The sequence below is a fragment of the Hyla sarda genome, chromosome 1 (genome assembly GCF_029499605.1).
Source record: "Hyla sarda isolate aHylSar1 chromosome 1, aHylSar1.hap1, whole genome shotgun sequence".
Classification (NCBI taxonomy): Eukaryota; Metazoa; Chordata; class Amphibia; order Anura; family Hylidae; genus Hyla; species Hyla sarda.
Window position 1 is genome coordinate 2,044,397 of NC_079189.1, and position 17,244 is coordinate 2,061,640.

Below are 17,244 nucleotides of genomic sequence, written 5' to 3' on the forward strand. Positions count from 1 at the left end.
CACTACTGGGGTGACACACTGTAACAAACCTCCTCCTCATGTAATCTCCTTACTACTGGGGTGACACACTGTAACAAACCTCCTCCTCATGTAATCTCCTTACTATTGGGGTGACACACTGTAACAATCCTCCTCCTCATGTAATCTCCTTACTACTGGGGTGACACACTGTAACAAACCTCCTCCTCATGTAATCTCCTTACTATTGGGGTGACACACTGTAACAATCCTCCTCCTCATGTAATCTCCTTACTACTGGGGTGACACACTGTAACAAACCTCCTCCTCATGTAATCTCCTTACTACTGGGGTGACACACTGTAACAAACCTCCTCCTCATGTAATCTCCTTACTACAGGGGTGACACACTGTAACAAACCTCCTCCTCATGTAATCTCCTTACTACTGGGGTGACACACTGTAACAAACCCCCTCCTCATGTAATCTCCTTACTACTGGGGTGACACACTGTAACAATCCTCCTCCTCATGTAATCTCCTTACTACTGGGGTGACACACTGTAACAAACCTCCACCTCATACAATTACCTTACTACCAAGTGCCGACCAGGACCTTCTCTGTATATGCTGGATGGGGGAGGTGTAGGACCTGTGATGATGTCACAGTCATGTGACTGGTACATGTGAGGGCGGAGCTAGGCAGGATAAAAGTACTGGGAAGAAGGACCTGTGAGGATGGTCATGTGACTGGAGTGGGCGGAGTTTAGCATTGGAGTGACGTGTTTATGAGTCCTGCAGTAAGGTTATATGAGGTTTGTTATTCTTCTATAATACTGAACAATACCTTTTGTTTATTAAGAAGCGAGGAACGTGTCACACAGCACACTGCTCTAGATCCAAAGGAACGAATCCATCTTCACTAAAGGTCAGGAGGACCAACAGCGCTCCATGGCATCCATCCGCCACCTACATAGGTATTAACCAGACCTTATACAGTAATGGAGGGGTCTGGTGATTAGAGAGGTGACCCTGCTGGGATATTATACAGTAATGGAGGGGTCTGGTGATGACTGGAGAGGTGACACTGCTGGGACATTATACAGTAATGGAGGGGTCTGGTGATGACTGGAGAGGTGACACTGCTGGGACATTATACAGTAATGGAGGGGTCTGGTGATGGCTGGAGAGGTGACACTGCTGGGACATAATACAGTAATGGAGGGGTCTGGTGATGACTGGAGAGGTGACACTGCTGGGACATTATACAGTAATGGAGGGGTCTGGTGATGACTGGAGAGGTGACACTGCTGGGACATTATACAGTAATGGAGGGGTCTGGTGGTGACTGGAGAGGTGACACTGCTGGGACATTATACAGTAATGGAGGGGTCTGGTGATGACTGGAGAGGTGACACTGCTGGGACATTATACAGTAATGGAGGGGTCTGGTGATGATTAGAGAGGTGACACTGCTGGGACATTATACAGTAATGGAGGGGTCTGGTGATGATTAGAGAGGTGACACAGCTGGGACATTATACAGTAATGGAGGGGTCTGGTGATGACTGGAGAGGTGACACTGCTGGGACATTATACAGTAATGGAGGAGTCTGGTGATGACTGGAGAGGTGACACTGCTGGGACATTATACAGTAATGGAGGGGTCTGGTGATGACTGGAGAGGTGACACTGCTGGGACATTATACAGTAATGGAGGGGTCTGGTGACTGGAGAGGTGACACTGCTGGGACATTATACAGTAATGGAGGGGTCTGGTGATGATTAGAGAGGTGACACTGCTGGGACATTATACAGTAATGGAGGGGTCTGGTGATTAGAGAGGACACTGCTGGGACATTATACAGTAATGGAGGGGTCTGGTGATGACTGGAGAGGTGACACTGCTGGGACATTATACAGTAATGGAGGGGTCTGGTGATGACTGGAGAGGTGACACTGCTGGGACATTATACAGTAATGGAGGGGTCTGGTGATGACTGGAGAGGTGACACTGCTGGGACATTATACAGTAATGGAGGGGTCTGGTGATGACTGGAGAGGAGACACTGCTGGGACATTATATAGTAATGGAGGGGTCTGGTGATGACTGGAGAGGTGACACTGCTGGGACATTATATAGTAATGGAGGGGTCTGGTGATGATTAGAGAGGTGACACTGCTGGGACATTATACAGTAATGGAGGGGTCTGGTGATGATTAGAGAGGTGACACTGCTGGGACATTATACAGTAATGGAGGGGTCTGGTGATTAGAGAGGACACTGCTGGGACATTATACAGTAATGGAGGGGTCTGGTGATGACTGGAGAGGTGACACTGCTGGGACATTATACAGTAATGGACGGGTCTGGTGATGATTAGAGAGGTGACACTGCTGGGACATTATACAGTAATGGAGGGGTCTGGTGATGACTGGAGAGATGACACTGCTGGGACATTATACAGTAATGGAGGGGTCTGGTGATTAGAGAGGTGACACTGCTGGGACATTATACAGTAATGGAGGGGTCTGGTGATGACTGGAGAGGTGACACTGCTGGGACATTATACAGTAATGGAGGGGTCTGGTGATGATTAGAGAGGTGACACTGCTGGGACATTATACAGTAATGGAGGGGTCTGGTGATGACTGGAGAGATGACACTGCTGGGACATTATACAGTAATGGAGGGGTCTGGTGATTAGAGAGGTGACACTGCTGGGACATTATACAGTAATGGAGGGGTCTGGTGATGACTGGAGAGGTGACACTGCTGGGATATTATACAGTAATGGAGGGGTCTGGTGATGACTGGAGAGGTGACACTGCTGAGACATTATACAGTAATGGAGGGGTCTGGTGATGACTGGAGAGGTGACACTGCTGGGACATTATACAGTAATGGAGGGGTCTGGTGATGATTAGAGAGGTGACACTGCTGGGACATTATACAGTAATGGAGGGGTCTGGTGATGACTGGAGAGATGACACTGCTGGGACATTATACAGTAATGGAGGGGTCTGGTGATGACTGGAGAGGTGACACTGCTGGGACATTATACAGTAATGGAGAGGTCTGGTGATGACTGGAGAGGTGACACTGCTGGGACATTATACAGTAATGGAGGGGTCTGGTGATGATTAGAGAGGTGACACTGCTGGGACATTATACAGTAATGGAGGGGTCTGGTGATGATTAGAGAGGTGACACTGCTGGGACATTATACAGTAATGGAGGGGTCTGGTGATGACTGGAGAGGTGACACTGCTGGGACATTATACAGTAATGGAGGGGTGTGGTGATGACTGGAGAGGTGACACTGCTGGGACATTATATATTAATGGAGGGGTCTGGTGATGATTAGAGAGCTTACACTGCTGGGACAGTATACAGTAATGGAGGGGTCTGGTGATGACTGGAGAGGTGACACTGCTGGGACATTATACAGTAATGGAGGGGTCTGGTGATGACTGGAGAGGTGACACTGCTGGGACATTATACAGTAATGGAGGGGTCTGGTGATGACTGGAGAGGTGACACTGCTGGGACATTATACAGTAATGGAGGGGTCTGGTGATGACTGGAGAGGTGACACTGCTGGGACATTATACAGTAATGGAGGGGTCTGGTGATGACTGGAGAGGTGACACTGCTGGGACATTATACAGTAATGGAGGGGTCTGGTGATGACTGGAGAGGTGACACTGCTGGGACATTATACAGTAATGGAGGGGTCTGGTGATGACTGGAGAGGTGACACTGCTGGGACATTATACAGTAATGGAGGGGTCTGGTGATGACTGGAGAGGTGACACTGCTGGGACATTATACAGTAATGGAGGGGTCTGGTGATGACTGGAGAGGTGACACTGCTGGGACATTATACAGTAATGGAGGGGTCTGGTGATGACTGGAGAGGTGACACTGCTGGGACATTATACAGTAATGGAGTAATGGAGGGTTCTGTTGATTGAGAGGTGACACTGCTGGGACATTATACAGTAAAGGAGGGGTCTGGTGATGACTGGAGAGGTGACACTGCTGGGACATTATTCAGTAATGGAGGGGTCTGGTGATGACTGGAAGGGTGACACTGCCGGGACATTATACAGTAATGGAGGGGTCTGGTGATGATTAGAGAGGTGACACTGCTGGGACATTATGCAGTAATGGAGGGGTCTGGTGATGATCAGAGAGGTGACACTGCTGGGACATTATACAGTAATGGAGGGGTCTGGTGATGACGGTATCATTGTGTGTCAGGTTCCTATAAGGTGTCAGGATGTGGCGGTCTATTTCTCCATGGAGGAGTGGGAGTATGTAGAAGGACACAAGGATCTGTACCAGGACATAGTCATGATGGAGGATCACCGGCCCCTCACATCACAAGGTAAGAAGAGACATATATATATATAGATATCACTCTCACTACCGAGTGACATAGAAATATATCCAGCACTGATGTATGCATTCCCCTTGTGTTCCCTACAGATGGAGTCATTGATAGAATTCCACCCAAGAGGTGCCCCTGTCCTCTGTATTCCCAGGACTGTCCAGAGGAAAATGTCGTAGAGAACCATCAGGTAGATGACGTTAAAGGGGTTCTCCACCATAAGGTGATATTAGTACGTACCTGCCAGACAGTAATGGACATGCTTAGGAAGGATCTGCGCTTGTCTTGGGGCTAAATGGCTATGTCATGAGATTACCATAACACTGACTTTTTGTGAACTGGTATTTCCTTTTTGACTTTTTTCTTTGCTTACAAATCCCATAATTCCATTTTCCTCCCTCACACACATCCGCCCCCCCCCCCACCCATTGAAACTTTAATGAGGTGCATCTATTCAAAAGACCTGTGGTTTTCAATCAGGGTGCCTACAGCTGTTGCATTAGTTGCAGATTGATCTCTCTCACCCCAAGCAATCGCTCCACCCATTGAAGCAGACAGGCTCCCTGTCATCAGTCAGGTCTCGGCCGCATTGCAACCTGGGAAAATCTGAGACATCAGTCATTTTGTATGCTGGTAAAAATAAATATTGGGGTGAAAATCACTCAAGAATTGTGAGAAAACCGTCACACACAGGTACAGACACTATATTATGGACTACACTAACTTTACAGCCCCTGTAGCATAGTCAAATAAAAAAAAATTCTGGAATACCCCTTTAAAGTCTCCAAAATATGACTATAAAGTGATTGAACCCCTGATCATGGCACCATAGGTTCCACCCTAATTAAAGGGGAACTCCGTGTGATCTGGGTAGGGACCTCCACGATCTCCTGCCCGGCGCCCCGGCTTTGCTCATGCAAGAATAAATAAATAACTTTGATCAAAACCAAAGTTGTAGTAATAAAATAGCAGAACCACAATAAGATATAATAATAGACATGTCCCCCATGACTTCTCGGGTCACTTACCTCTTCTATAAAACATTGTGATGGAAAGGAAAGTGAAATAAAAGGGGGAGGGCGGGGCTTCTTCTAATCTTCCCACAGGTGACTGAGCTGGAGACACCACAGCCCAGTATAGAAGGGAAATACTTTTCCCGCCAATGGGCCTCCAGCCAATCAGAATGCTGTTGTTGGGCTGGAGCATCGCTGGGCAGAAGATCATGGTTACCGGGCAGAATCTGATCCTCCAATCAGAAGCAGGAATCCATCTCTCAGCAGAACAGCTGTTACCGGGCAGAATAACTGAGGAAAACAACCTGTGGAGATAAAGGAGGAAGAAGGAAATAAGGAGGGGGGGGGGACATGTATACTGGGAACCATGGGGCTGTGTGCCCCCCCTGGTTATGGTGGAATTCGGGAGCCCCCTTTTATTTTTATTTTTTGCTCTTTAGGGTGAAGATCTGATGTGTATTAAGGTTGAGGTCAAAGATGAACCAGAAGAGGAGACGGATTTCGTGGCCGATCAGCAGTGTAAGGAGGGGGAGACTTTTATTGGTGGAGGGTCTCCTAGATACTACTACACCCATCATCTGATCATCACATGGAATAATCTATTCATCACTGTGTGTTCCCTACAGATGGAGTCATTGATAGAAATCCACCCGAGAGGTGTCCCTGCCCTCTGTACTCCCAGGACTGTCCTGAGGGAAATGTCCCAGAGAAGCATCAGGTAGATGAGGTTGATCCTACATCTCTATAGGGGGGTCCTGCAGTCATAGATGTGGGGGTAGATTTTGGGGGTCTCTGTTGCTCCTCCTGTCTGCTGTATTGTAGTGAATTGTTCTATATGTCACATCAGGGGGGAGATCTGACTAATATTAAAGTGGAGGATGAAGAAGAGAGGATGAGGGGCCATCACCCGTGTATGAGGGAAGTGAAGGAGGAAATTCCAGGAGGTGTTACCCCAGGTATGTAATAATGCCAGGAGGTGTTACCCCAGGTATGTAATAATGCCAGGAGGTGTTACCCCCAGGTATGTAATAATTCCAGGAGGTGTTACCCCAGGTATGTAATAATTCCAGATGTTACCCCAGGTATGTAATAATTCCAGGAAGTGTTGTCCCAGGTATGTAATAATTCAAGGAGGTGTTGTCCCAGGTATGTAATAATTCCAGGAGGTGTTGTCCCAGGTATGTAATAATTGATTTACAGAGTGAATTCGGAGGCTTCTTCAGGCTTTTGTTAACGCTCATAGACATATAGTATCTCCATAATATGGTGATTGTGCCTATAGTGGACCCTGACAGCTACCGGTCACCGTTCAGAATGGTCCTGGGTCGGCAATCGCTGTGATTGGTCAGTGAGGATGAAATTGTCATTGTCTAGTGAGCATGAAGAGCCCCATACCCAGCGCAGAAAACAAGATGGTCCTGTAGAGCGTGACCCTAGTGAGGTGACGTAGGGACATGCAGTAAACGTTACCCAACTTTACAGCCTCCCCCGAGGTTCAAGAAGGTTTGGCACTCTTCAGAGAGAGAGGAAGATTTCATTTGTTGCCCAAAGGGTCCGTCAGACCGGTATGTATGGAAAGCAATTCCCCCCTCTCCACACCCCGGACAGCAAGGGCAAAACTGGACCCACAATGATATGTGGCCCTTATTGAAAAACCAACTACTGGTCCAATGAGGTGTTATATAAAGGGGCTTACAGCTCAATGACAACTTACACTGTCCACTCGCCCCCCTCCCCCCACGCGATCAGACACTTATCCCTTATTCTGTGGATAAGTTGTCTTTTGCTGCAGATGTCCTTTAACATATATAAGGGTTAACACTGCTTTAAAGTTCACGAGGAAAGGATTTAAAGGAGTGCTCTGCCCCTAGGCATCTTATCCCCTATCCAAAGGATCGAGGATAAGATATCTGATTGGACCCCCCACGATCTCCCAGCTGCACCCATTGTCCATTTAAAGCGTCGGGTGCAGCACCGGAGGCTCGTCACAGCCACGCCCCCCTCAATGCAAGTCTATGGGAGGGGGCATGACAGCCGTCACGCCCCCTCCCATAGACATGCATTGAGGGGGCGTGGCCGTGACATCACGAGCCTCTGCCCCGTATCGACAGTCTTCCGGCAGGGAGCAAAGTTCGCTCCGTGCACCAGATGTCTGGGGTGCCGCAGCCGAGATCTTGGAGTCCCCAGCGGCAGGACCCCCGCGATCGGGGATAAGATGTCTAGGGGCGGAGTATCCCTTTAAGCCCTACAATGGACACAGGAAACAGTGACACTTTTCTCCATTTTCATTAGAAAGTTATTAAATGGGAATGCCGGTAAATAAGTTCTTATCCCCCCTCCCTATCCACGAAACTGTGGACAACACCGCCCCTCCTTGTAGTTCTCTGGGAAAGTCCAAGATACACTAGCGTTGTATGTCCGGCTCTCCCATAGAGGTACATAAAGGGGAGTGTCGGCCACAGCTTTGTGGAGGTCCCTCTGTGGTTGAGGACAGCTGATGTGCCGGCTAGGAGATCGCGGGGGTCCCGGTAGTCAGACCCCCCACGCGATCAGACACTTATTCCCTTTTGTGTGGATAGGGGATGAGACCTTATGTACCAGAGTTCCACTTTAAGGCTTGTATATTCGGGTTTTTCTGTAGAGGCCACTGCTTGATTCATTAACATCAGCCATATTACCCTGGGACACTATTTTCCATCCAAAGTCCTCCCAAACAAAAACAAAAAAAGGAGACCGCAGAAAAGGTGTCGGATGTGTGAGGGATAAGAAAAAGATGCAGGTTATCAATGTAACATGTGCCTCTCCCCACCAGGCCTATGCGTGAATGAATGTTTGTTTTTATCATGAAAAACTGCACGCCTGCTTTCAGCCTAATAGACATTTTTAGAAATGTCTTAACTTTCTGGTTTGAACTAAAATAAAGTCTCAAAATCCATTGTAACCCTTACAGAAAATCCCAAAACGAATTCTAAGGAAAACCTCACATTATCGCAAAATTATAAAGGAGAAGATGAAGATATGATGGAGCGCTCCTCAGGAGAAGACCTCCTTACCCCTAATGTCCATCCAGATCTATCCTATAATAATCCACCTGATCATGAGGAACCTTCTCCTGACCAACCACACATTGTTACCACAAGGACAGAGCAGAAAGGGAGGAAAATGTTCCAGTGTGATGAATGTGGGAAAGAGTTTACGAAAAGCTCAAATCTTTATACACACAGAGGAAGTCACACAGGAGAGAAGCCGTTTTCGTGTTCAGAATGTGGGAAATGTTTTATTCAGAAATCACATCTTGTTTCACATGAGAGAATTCACACAGGAGAGAAGCCGTATTCATGCTCAGAATGTGGAAAACGGTTTGCAATGAAATCGCATCTTGTCAGACATGAGAGGATTCACACAGGAGAGAAGCCGTATTCATGCCCTGAGTGTGGGAAATGTTTTACGAATAAATCAAGTCTGGTTGTGCACGAGAGAACTCACACAGGGGAGAAGCCGTATGCATGTGCAGAATGTGGGAAGTCCTTTATAAGTCAATCAAATCTTGTAATACACGAGAGAAGTCACACAGGAGAGAAGCCATATTCGTGTTCTGAATGTGGGAAATTCTTTAGAATCAAATCACATCTTCATACACACGAGAGAAGTCATATAGGAGAAAAACCATACTCTTGTTCTGAATGTGGGAAATGTTTTACACAAAAAGCACATCTTGATCAGCATGAGAGAACTCACACAGGAGAGAAGCCGTTTTCATGTTCAGAATGTGGGAAATATTTCACAGATAAATCTAATCTTCTAAGGCATCAGAGAACTCATGCAGGAGAGAAGACATCTTGAAGTTCTATATTTGGAAAATGTTTTGCAAGGAAAAAAAATGGAAGCTTATTAAAAAATTCATATTGAGAAAATGGTAGGAATGTGGGAAATGCTATGAAACTAAATATTTCTCTCGTGTCTCATTAACAGGCAATAATAGGTTTATCTTTTGGGTGAAATTATCCTGAAATTATCTACCGAACATTCAAGTTACATTTTTGTGAAGTGAAATTTAATTTTATCCATATATACTGTATATAGCGCTGACATATTCCACATCAATGATCTATAGTTTTTTTTCCAATATTTTTATTTTTCCATTTTACTATCTATATTATAAAATAATCCTGAATTTTTTGCAGTATTTATTCTGACCACTAGGCCTAATACTGAGCTGTGATTTCCTTTTCTGTCTGTGAAGATAAGGAGGAGGCGGATGGAAAGTGATCTGTACAGCATTAAATGGTCACTGTCGGAATCAAAAACTTTTTTTTATTTTTTTATAATATTTTACGAGACTACAAGGTTACATAATTCGCAGTTCTAACAATTACATACATAATCACTTCCCAGTCATCTCCCATACTGTGGCGCCATCACCTTCCTATATCTTTTTATCATTTTCCATCTGGTGTGTTTCTGATTTTATTAGTGTTATTTAACTCTATACATTCCAGTATTTTAATACGAATTCTCTATTTCTCCCTTAAATTTTTCCATAATTCTTTTCATTTCACCATTTCTGATGAAACATTATAGTTTCATTCCTTCCTATCGCTATTATTTCTTCTAATTTATAACCATGTTGCACCATATTAACAATTTCTTCTAGTTTTGGAACTTCCACTTGCTTCCAATATCTGCAGGGAGCTAATTTAGCTATTACCAAAATTCACACTTGCGATTTGTGCCCATCCCGGGTCATTACGGGTCTATGGTGACCCGGAATATAAGGGTGATCGCGGTTGTCTAAGACACCTACGATCCCCCTGAAGGGATAGGAGTGAGGTGGCAGGGGTGCCACCCCTTCTATCCCTGCTATTGGTTGTCAGAAGCAACATCCAATAGCAGATCGGGGGCGGGGGGTTAACCTTCGTTTTCCCCATCCTGCTCACCCACAATAGGCGGGGCAGGACGGGGAACCGACAGAGGACCGGGCGCCGAAGATCTACTTACCCATCCGGAGGCTGCAGGAGACAGTGATCGGCAGGCGGCGATGTCGGGCGGAAGAAGAGGACGGCTCCCTGGATCCTACGGAAGCCGGTAAGTTGCATAGCAACATCTGGAGGGCTACAGTCTGAGACCACTATACAGTGGTCTCTAAACTGTGTCCCTCCAGATCTTGCAAAACTGCAACTCCCAGCATGCCCAGACAGCTGTTTGGGCATGCTGGAATATGTTGTTTTGCAACAGCTGGAGGTCTACAGTCTGAGACCACTATACAGTGGTCTCTAAACTGTATCCCTCCAGATCTTGCAAAACTACAACTCCTAGCATGCCCAAACAGCTGTTTGCTGTCTTAGAACACAGAATCGTTAATTTCTAACGATAATTTGTTTTCCCTTAGTCCTAACAGTAGCACAGATGGGGTATTCCACCCCCCCGCGAACTGGTAGGACAGATGGAAGTTTTATTGAACCTAATTAAACAATCAGTAAAGACACACCCACAACACCCTGTATAAGTAAGAGGGTCATCTTCTGCTCCATTGTGTAGTAACAAGAAGAACTAAAGGCAAATAATAGAAGAAAATAACTTAACTAGGGAGGGAAAGTTGTGCTACTGTTAGGACTAAGGGAAAACAAATTATCGTTAGAAATTAACGATTCCCTTATGTCCTAACCAGTAGCACAGATGGGGAAATGGCAAGCAGAAACCCTATGAGAGAGGGCTCTCATGCCTGACGGCAGATAATACTGTCCGTCCAAATGAGGAGAAATCGGCCAATCTACTGTCAAGTCTGTAGTGGGTGATAAATGTGGAGAGTGAACTCCAGGAAGCAGCTTTGCATATATGTTCCAAGGGAACAAGACTCCTTTCCGCAAAGGAGGTAGATACAGACCTGGTGGAATGAGCTTTTACAAACTCAGGAGGCTCCTTACCTTGGGATACCATGGAAATACGAATGGCATCTTTTACCCATCTACTGATGGAGGGCTTTGAAGCTTTAAGACCTCTCTTGGGTCCTGAAAAGAGAATTAGCAGATTTTCATCCTTCCGAAACTCCAAAGATCTTCTTATATAGATCTGGAGACATCTCGAGATATCTAGGCAATGAAGAGCACTATCTTCATTGGAGGATGGAGGAGGAGAAAATACTGGCAGGGAGATAACCTGATTAATATTTTGGAATGATGGAACTTTAGGTATAAAGGATGGCATGAATCTGAGTAACACTCGATCTGGCAAAAACTTAGTTTATGGTTCAAGTGCCGAGAGCGCTTGAAGTTCCCCAATCCTTTTGGCTGAAGTGATTGCCAGTAAAAAAGTTATTTTAATGGTAACGAACTTCATGTCCACCTCCTCCAAGGGCTCAAAGGGGGGAGATGCTAACCCCTTGAGCACCATCGATAAGTCCCATGCTGGGACAGGTTGTATAATTGTAGGTTTTAACTTTGAGGATCCCCTCAAGAATATTTTGACTAGTGGGTCTTGAGAAATGGTTTATTGAGAAAGGCAGAGATGGCTGATACCTGAACTCTGAGTGTGGAAGGAGATAGATTCTTGTCTAATCCCTCCTGGAGAAAGTTGCGGATTGTGGCAACAGCTGGATTCTGTCCAGGTAGTTGTTTCTTGGAGCACCAAGACTGAAAAGTTGTCCAAATTCTTTTATAGGCTCTGTTAGTGGACTCCGCTCTGGAATGCGAGAGGGTATTCAAGACCGCACTAGAAAGCCCTTCTAGATGTGGAAGGGACTGGTCAACCTCCAGGCTGTCAGGTTGAACATTTGAAGATTTGAGCAGCTGTGAGTGTCCCCCGACACTAGTGCTTGCTCTGGGGGAAGCCTCCAGAATTGTCCCCGACTCATTTGCAAGAGTTGGGTAAACCAAGCTCTCTTGGGCCAAAATGGAATTATGGCTATGACAGAGGCTTGGTCCTGCCTGATTTTCATCAATACCCTTGGGATCAAGGAAATTGGAGGGAAGATGTAGGCCAGCCTGAACCTCCATGGGATTGAGAGAGCATCGATTGCTACTGGGTTGTCTTCCCTGTACAGGGAACAAAATCTCACCACTTTGGTGTTGAACCTTGTTGCCATAAGATCTATTTCTGGCATACCCCACCTGAGAGTTATTTGTTTGAACATCTCTGGATGGAGAGACCATTCTCCAGTTGAAAGTCCTCTGCTCAGGCGGTCGGCGATCACATTGAGAGATCCCCGAATGTGAACTGCCGACAGGTGGGTTAGGTTCCTCTCTGCCCAATCCAAGATCAGACCCACCTCTCTGAGGAGGCTTTGTGATCGAGTGCCTCCCTGCTTGTTGATGTACAATACAGCCGTCATGCTGTCGGATTGGATCTTTACTGCTTTCCCTTGAAGAAGAGAAGCAAAGTGGAGGAGTGCTAATCTGATGGCTCGAATCTCGAGGAGATTGGAGGTTAACCCTCTCTCCTGTGGAGACCAAGATCCCCGCACTAACAGATCCAAGAGATGCGCTCCCCAACCTACAAGGGACGCGTCGGTAGTAAGTATGATCCAAGGGGGTTGGATCATTGACTTGCCGTCCTCGAGGTGAGACCACCATCTGAGAGAGGACCGAACTCGATAAGACAGGGAGTGGCACTTGTTTAGGCCCGAGGGCCTGAGATTCCAAGTGGCGAGCACCTCTGATTGAAGAGGGCGTAGATGCCAAAGAGCCCAAGGAACCGCATCCACGGTAGCGGACGTAAGTCCCAACATCCGCATGAGAGTGCGAATGGAAACTCTCCGGGGTACAGAGAGAAAGAGGGCCGATTCCTGAACCCGAGATTTCCTCTCGGGAGAGAGGTAAAGTGTCATGGAGATTGAGTCGACTACGAAGCCGAGGAACCTCACTGAGGTCGTTGGGAGGAAATTGGATTTGGCCCAATTGACTATCCACCCTAACTGGTGAAGGAAGGATACTGCTAGTTGCAGATGTTGGGACAGGATCACAGAAGAAGGAGCTCTGAGGAGCCAATCGTCTAGGTAGGGAACGATGCTGAGCCCCTGGAGCCTTAGAGCAGCAACTACCGCTACCACCACTTTGGTAAATGTGTGTGGGGCCGAAGAAATTCCAAACGGGAGGGCTACAAACTGGAGGTGTTTTACAACTCCCCCTACCTGAACTGCGATCCTTAGATACTTTCTGGATACCGGATGAATAGGAATATGAAGGTAAGCATTCTTTAGATCCAGAGTAGCCAGGTAATCCCCTGGCGAGATGAGGTTGACCACAGATTGAATAGTTTCCATACGAAAGCGTTTGTGCTTTACATACTGATTGAGATATCTCAGATCTATAATCATCCGCCAGTCTCCTGTTACCTTGGGAACTAGGAAGACTGGAGAATAAATTCCTGACCCCCGCTCTGCAAGAGGAACTTCCTCTAAGGCATTCTTCTGGATGTATTCCAGAATGTAGGATTCTAGCGCCCCCTGTTTGATTGGTGAAAGAACTCTTGTCTCCACATAATTGGATGGAGGAATTGATTCGAGGTCTATCGAATAACCATCCGAGATTAATCTCAGGACCCAAGGGTCCTGAATGTGGAGGGACCAGGCGCTTGAAAAATGGTGAAGACGACCACCAACTGGAATCTGGGGGGCAGGATGGGAAACTGGAAAGGTCACCTCGGCAAGGAACCCAGAGCTTCGTAGAAGCCCGCAGTCAGAGCTTTCTGTTGTCTTTGGGGCCACGGGAGCGTTTTCCACCCCGGCGTTGATTACCCCATTCTCTCTGAGGCTTAGGCTGGGGGGCTGATCCGCCCCCAGAGCGCCGCCCTCGACCACGAAAGGAGGAATAAGGAAGGGACTTGCCTTTCTTGTCAGAAAGTCCCTCCATAATGCGGTCCAGCTCAGCTCCGAAAAGAATGCCGGGTTCGTAAGGCATAGCACATAAGGTGTTCTTGGAAGAGTTGTCAACCTTCCAAGGTTTTAACCACAGAGGACATCGTCCAGCGGAAGCCAGGGCCATAGACTTGGAGGCCAATTTAAGATGCTGGGTGGAAGCATCGCACAAAAAATCAACGGCCAGATTGGACATCTTGAAGGATGAAAGAATTTCATCTCTAGGAACCCCCTGGTCCAAATCCGACTGGATGTTAGAAAGGCGGGTCTTCAAAAGGTTTGCTACCTCAGAACAAGCTATCGCCACTGATGCAGACGCAGAAGCAGTGGAGTAGGAGCGCCTCATGGCACAGTCAGCCTTCCGATCCATTGGATCCTGCAAGGAAGACCCATCCTCAGCAGGGACCACTGTCCTCTTGCACAGTTTGGCAACTGCCATGTCAACCTTAGGGACAGGGCCCCAGGAGGAAAGCTGAGATTCCTGTATAGGAAACATGGTCTTAAATCTTTTAGTTAAGACCGGACCCTTTTCTGTTTTTTTCCATTCCGTTCTAAGCACGGACAGAAGGGTATCATCCGCTTTAAAGACCCCAGGTCCCTTAGAGGCGGAGGTAGAGGCTTCCCCGGGATCAACATCCTGGTCCCCCGACCGGATGGATCTCAGAAGACGCTGGGTCTTTTCCAGCGGAAAGAAATAGGATGCAGTGACCTCCTCATCCTTTTTTTCTTTTGTTTTAAAATGTCAATGGCACCTTGGATTGAGAGACAGTCTCCCATGCCGGTACTTGCCGGGCAGCAGTCTGCCTCAGCAGGGACCACCTATCTGAGGAGAGCAGGTACGTTCAGCTTAGGATGGCCATTGACAGCTTCACGTCCACAGACGTCTCCATTCTGGGAGGTGAAGAAGGTCTGGCGCGTTTCTGAGGGACAACGTGTTTCAGCTCCTCAATAGAGGCTTGCATAGCCGACATGTTAGAGGAGACCCACACATACATATCTTGGACTGTAGGTTCAGTCTGGTGGGAAGGTAGAGACTTAGCCCTACAAGGAGGGCACCTGGAAAATTCATAATTATCCGCAAGGGGAGTATTGCAGTCATGGCAAGAGAGGTGCTTGCGCTTGGCGGATTAGATAATGTAGCGGCAAGAAAAAAATTGCGGCTAGCTAAAATATAATTTAAAATACCCAAAGTTCTCAGCAAGAGACCAGGTAAGATATAGAGATAGGGAAACAGTAGTATCCGCAAGGATGCACTACTAGACTCAAAAAGACAGGACTGTGGAAGTACCAACAGCTCTGCGCTCTAGGAGGCTGAATGACAGCCTAGGGGGAGTTTAAATATCCTCCTGGCTGGCGCCAAAACAAGACTCCGCCCACCAGGCGGAGTTACAGAGATAAAGAAATCCTGTCTTAAAAAAACAGGAAAGAAAGGAACCCTATTAGTTAGAGGGTTATGGAAAGAGGCTCCTCGCTTGGTTTCGCCGCATTATTAGCAAAAACGGCGGAAAAAACCGAGCCGGGAGCGAAAAGAGAAACAGGAAGTGACGTCAGACGCCGCTGACGCACTTCCGGCCGGGACCGCGATTGGAGTCGCGGCTCCGAGGTATAGAAGCAGATGGGCGCAAACTATGCCCAGATTTGCAAGTAAGAAAACCCCCCCCCTCCTATTATATAACAGGAGTAAGGGAGTCACCATCTGTCCCACTGTCCGGGAGGACAGAAAAAAACACAATGGAGCAGAGCATGACCCTCTTACTTATACAGGGTGTTGTGGGTGTGTTTTTACTGATTGTTTAATTAGGTTCAATAAAACTTCCATCTGTCCTACCAGTTCGCGGGGGGTGGAATACCCCATCTGTGCTACTGGTTAGGACGTAAGGGAAAGGGCTATATTCATGTCATACTGATCACTACCGGATCACAGGTCCACGGCCGTGTGCAAAAAAAATGCAGATAAACCATCACGCAAAAAAAAAAAGTGCCGTATGCAGAAAAATAACCTGTAATAACAAAGATATAAAAGCAATAAAATGATCAACTTCTCAAAAAGTTATAATTAGGGATCGACCGATATTGATTTTTTAGGGCTAATACCGATAATATGTGAACTTTGAGGCAGATAACTTATTCCAAAATTCCGGTATAAGTTATCGGCTACCCACCCCCGGCACCGCAGAAGCCGCTGTAGATCAATGATTTAAAGCGGGCGCTTTAAATCAATGAACTGCAGCGGCTTTTGCGGGGCCAGAGACCACCGCCACCACCCGCTTCTCTCCCCCTGCCTGTCCTGGAGTCCTCCCTAGTCCAACCACGGCCGCTGCCCCATTGCCTCCCCCATCTCCGGTTTTATAATTACCTGTTCCCGGGGTCTGCGCTACTTCTGGCTCCAGCGGCGTCCTGAGCTGTCACTGTGCGCACTGACAGTGACGTTGCGTTGAGGACGTCACTTGTCATTGCGCAGCGCACAGCAATAGCGCAGGACGCCGCAGGAGCCAGAAGTAGCGTGGGCCCCGGGAACAGGCAGGGCTCAAGTCCTGCAGGAACTTGTGGGGACGGAGTTCCTGCACTTTTTCCACAGCAGGAACGCAGTTCCCATTAGCAGGAGTCCTGCAGGACCAGCCCTTAAAGGGTTACTTTGCCCCTAGACATGTTATCCCCTATTCAAAGGATAGGGGATAAGATGTCTTATCACGGGGGTCCCGCTGCTGGGGACCCCTGCGATCTTGGCTGCGGCACCCCAAACATCTGGTGCATGTAGCAAACTTCGCTCCATGACGGATGACTGGTGATGCCGGGCAGAGGCTTGTGACGTCACAGTAATGCCCCCTCAATGCAAGTCTATGGGAGGGGGTGTGACGGCCGTCATGCCCCCTCCCATAGACTTGCATTTAGGGGCCGTGACCGTGATGTCACGAGCCTCTGGAGCTGCACCCAACGCTCTATACAAACACCGGGAGCAGCAGGGAGAACGTGGGAGTGCCCAGCGACGGGACCCCCGGGATCAGACATCTTATCCCCTATGCTTT

At 47.4% G+C, this 17,244-nt stretch overlaps 2 protein-coding genes across 2 annotated transcripts in view; one reads left to right on the forward strand and one right to left on the reverse strand.

Annotated features, from left to right (window-relative positions):
• Positions 1 to 17,244, reverse strand: part of LOC130301846 (zinc finger protein 845-like) — a 76,851-nt gene that overhangs the window by 32,122 nt on the left and 27,485 nt on the right. The window lies entirely within an intron of this gene.
• LOC130286227 (zinc finger protein OZF-like) lies at positions 709 to 9,930 on the forward strand. Its single transcript, XM_056537257.1, has 7 exons — positions 709 to 934; positions 4,225 to 4,351; positions 4,453 to 4,586; positions 5,808 to 5,886; positions 5,994 to 6,085; positions 6,215 to 6,323; positions 8,318 to 9,930. Exons 2-7 carry the CDS (start codon positions 4,264 to 4,266, stop codon positions 9,208 to 9,210), a joined length of 1,395 nt encoding a protein of 464 aa, XP_056393232.1. The 5' UTR covers positions 709 to 934; positions 4,225 to 4,263; the 3' UTR covers positions 9,211 to 9,930.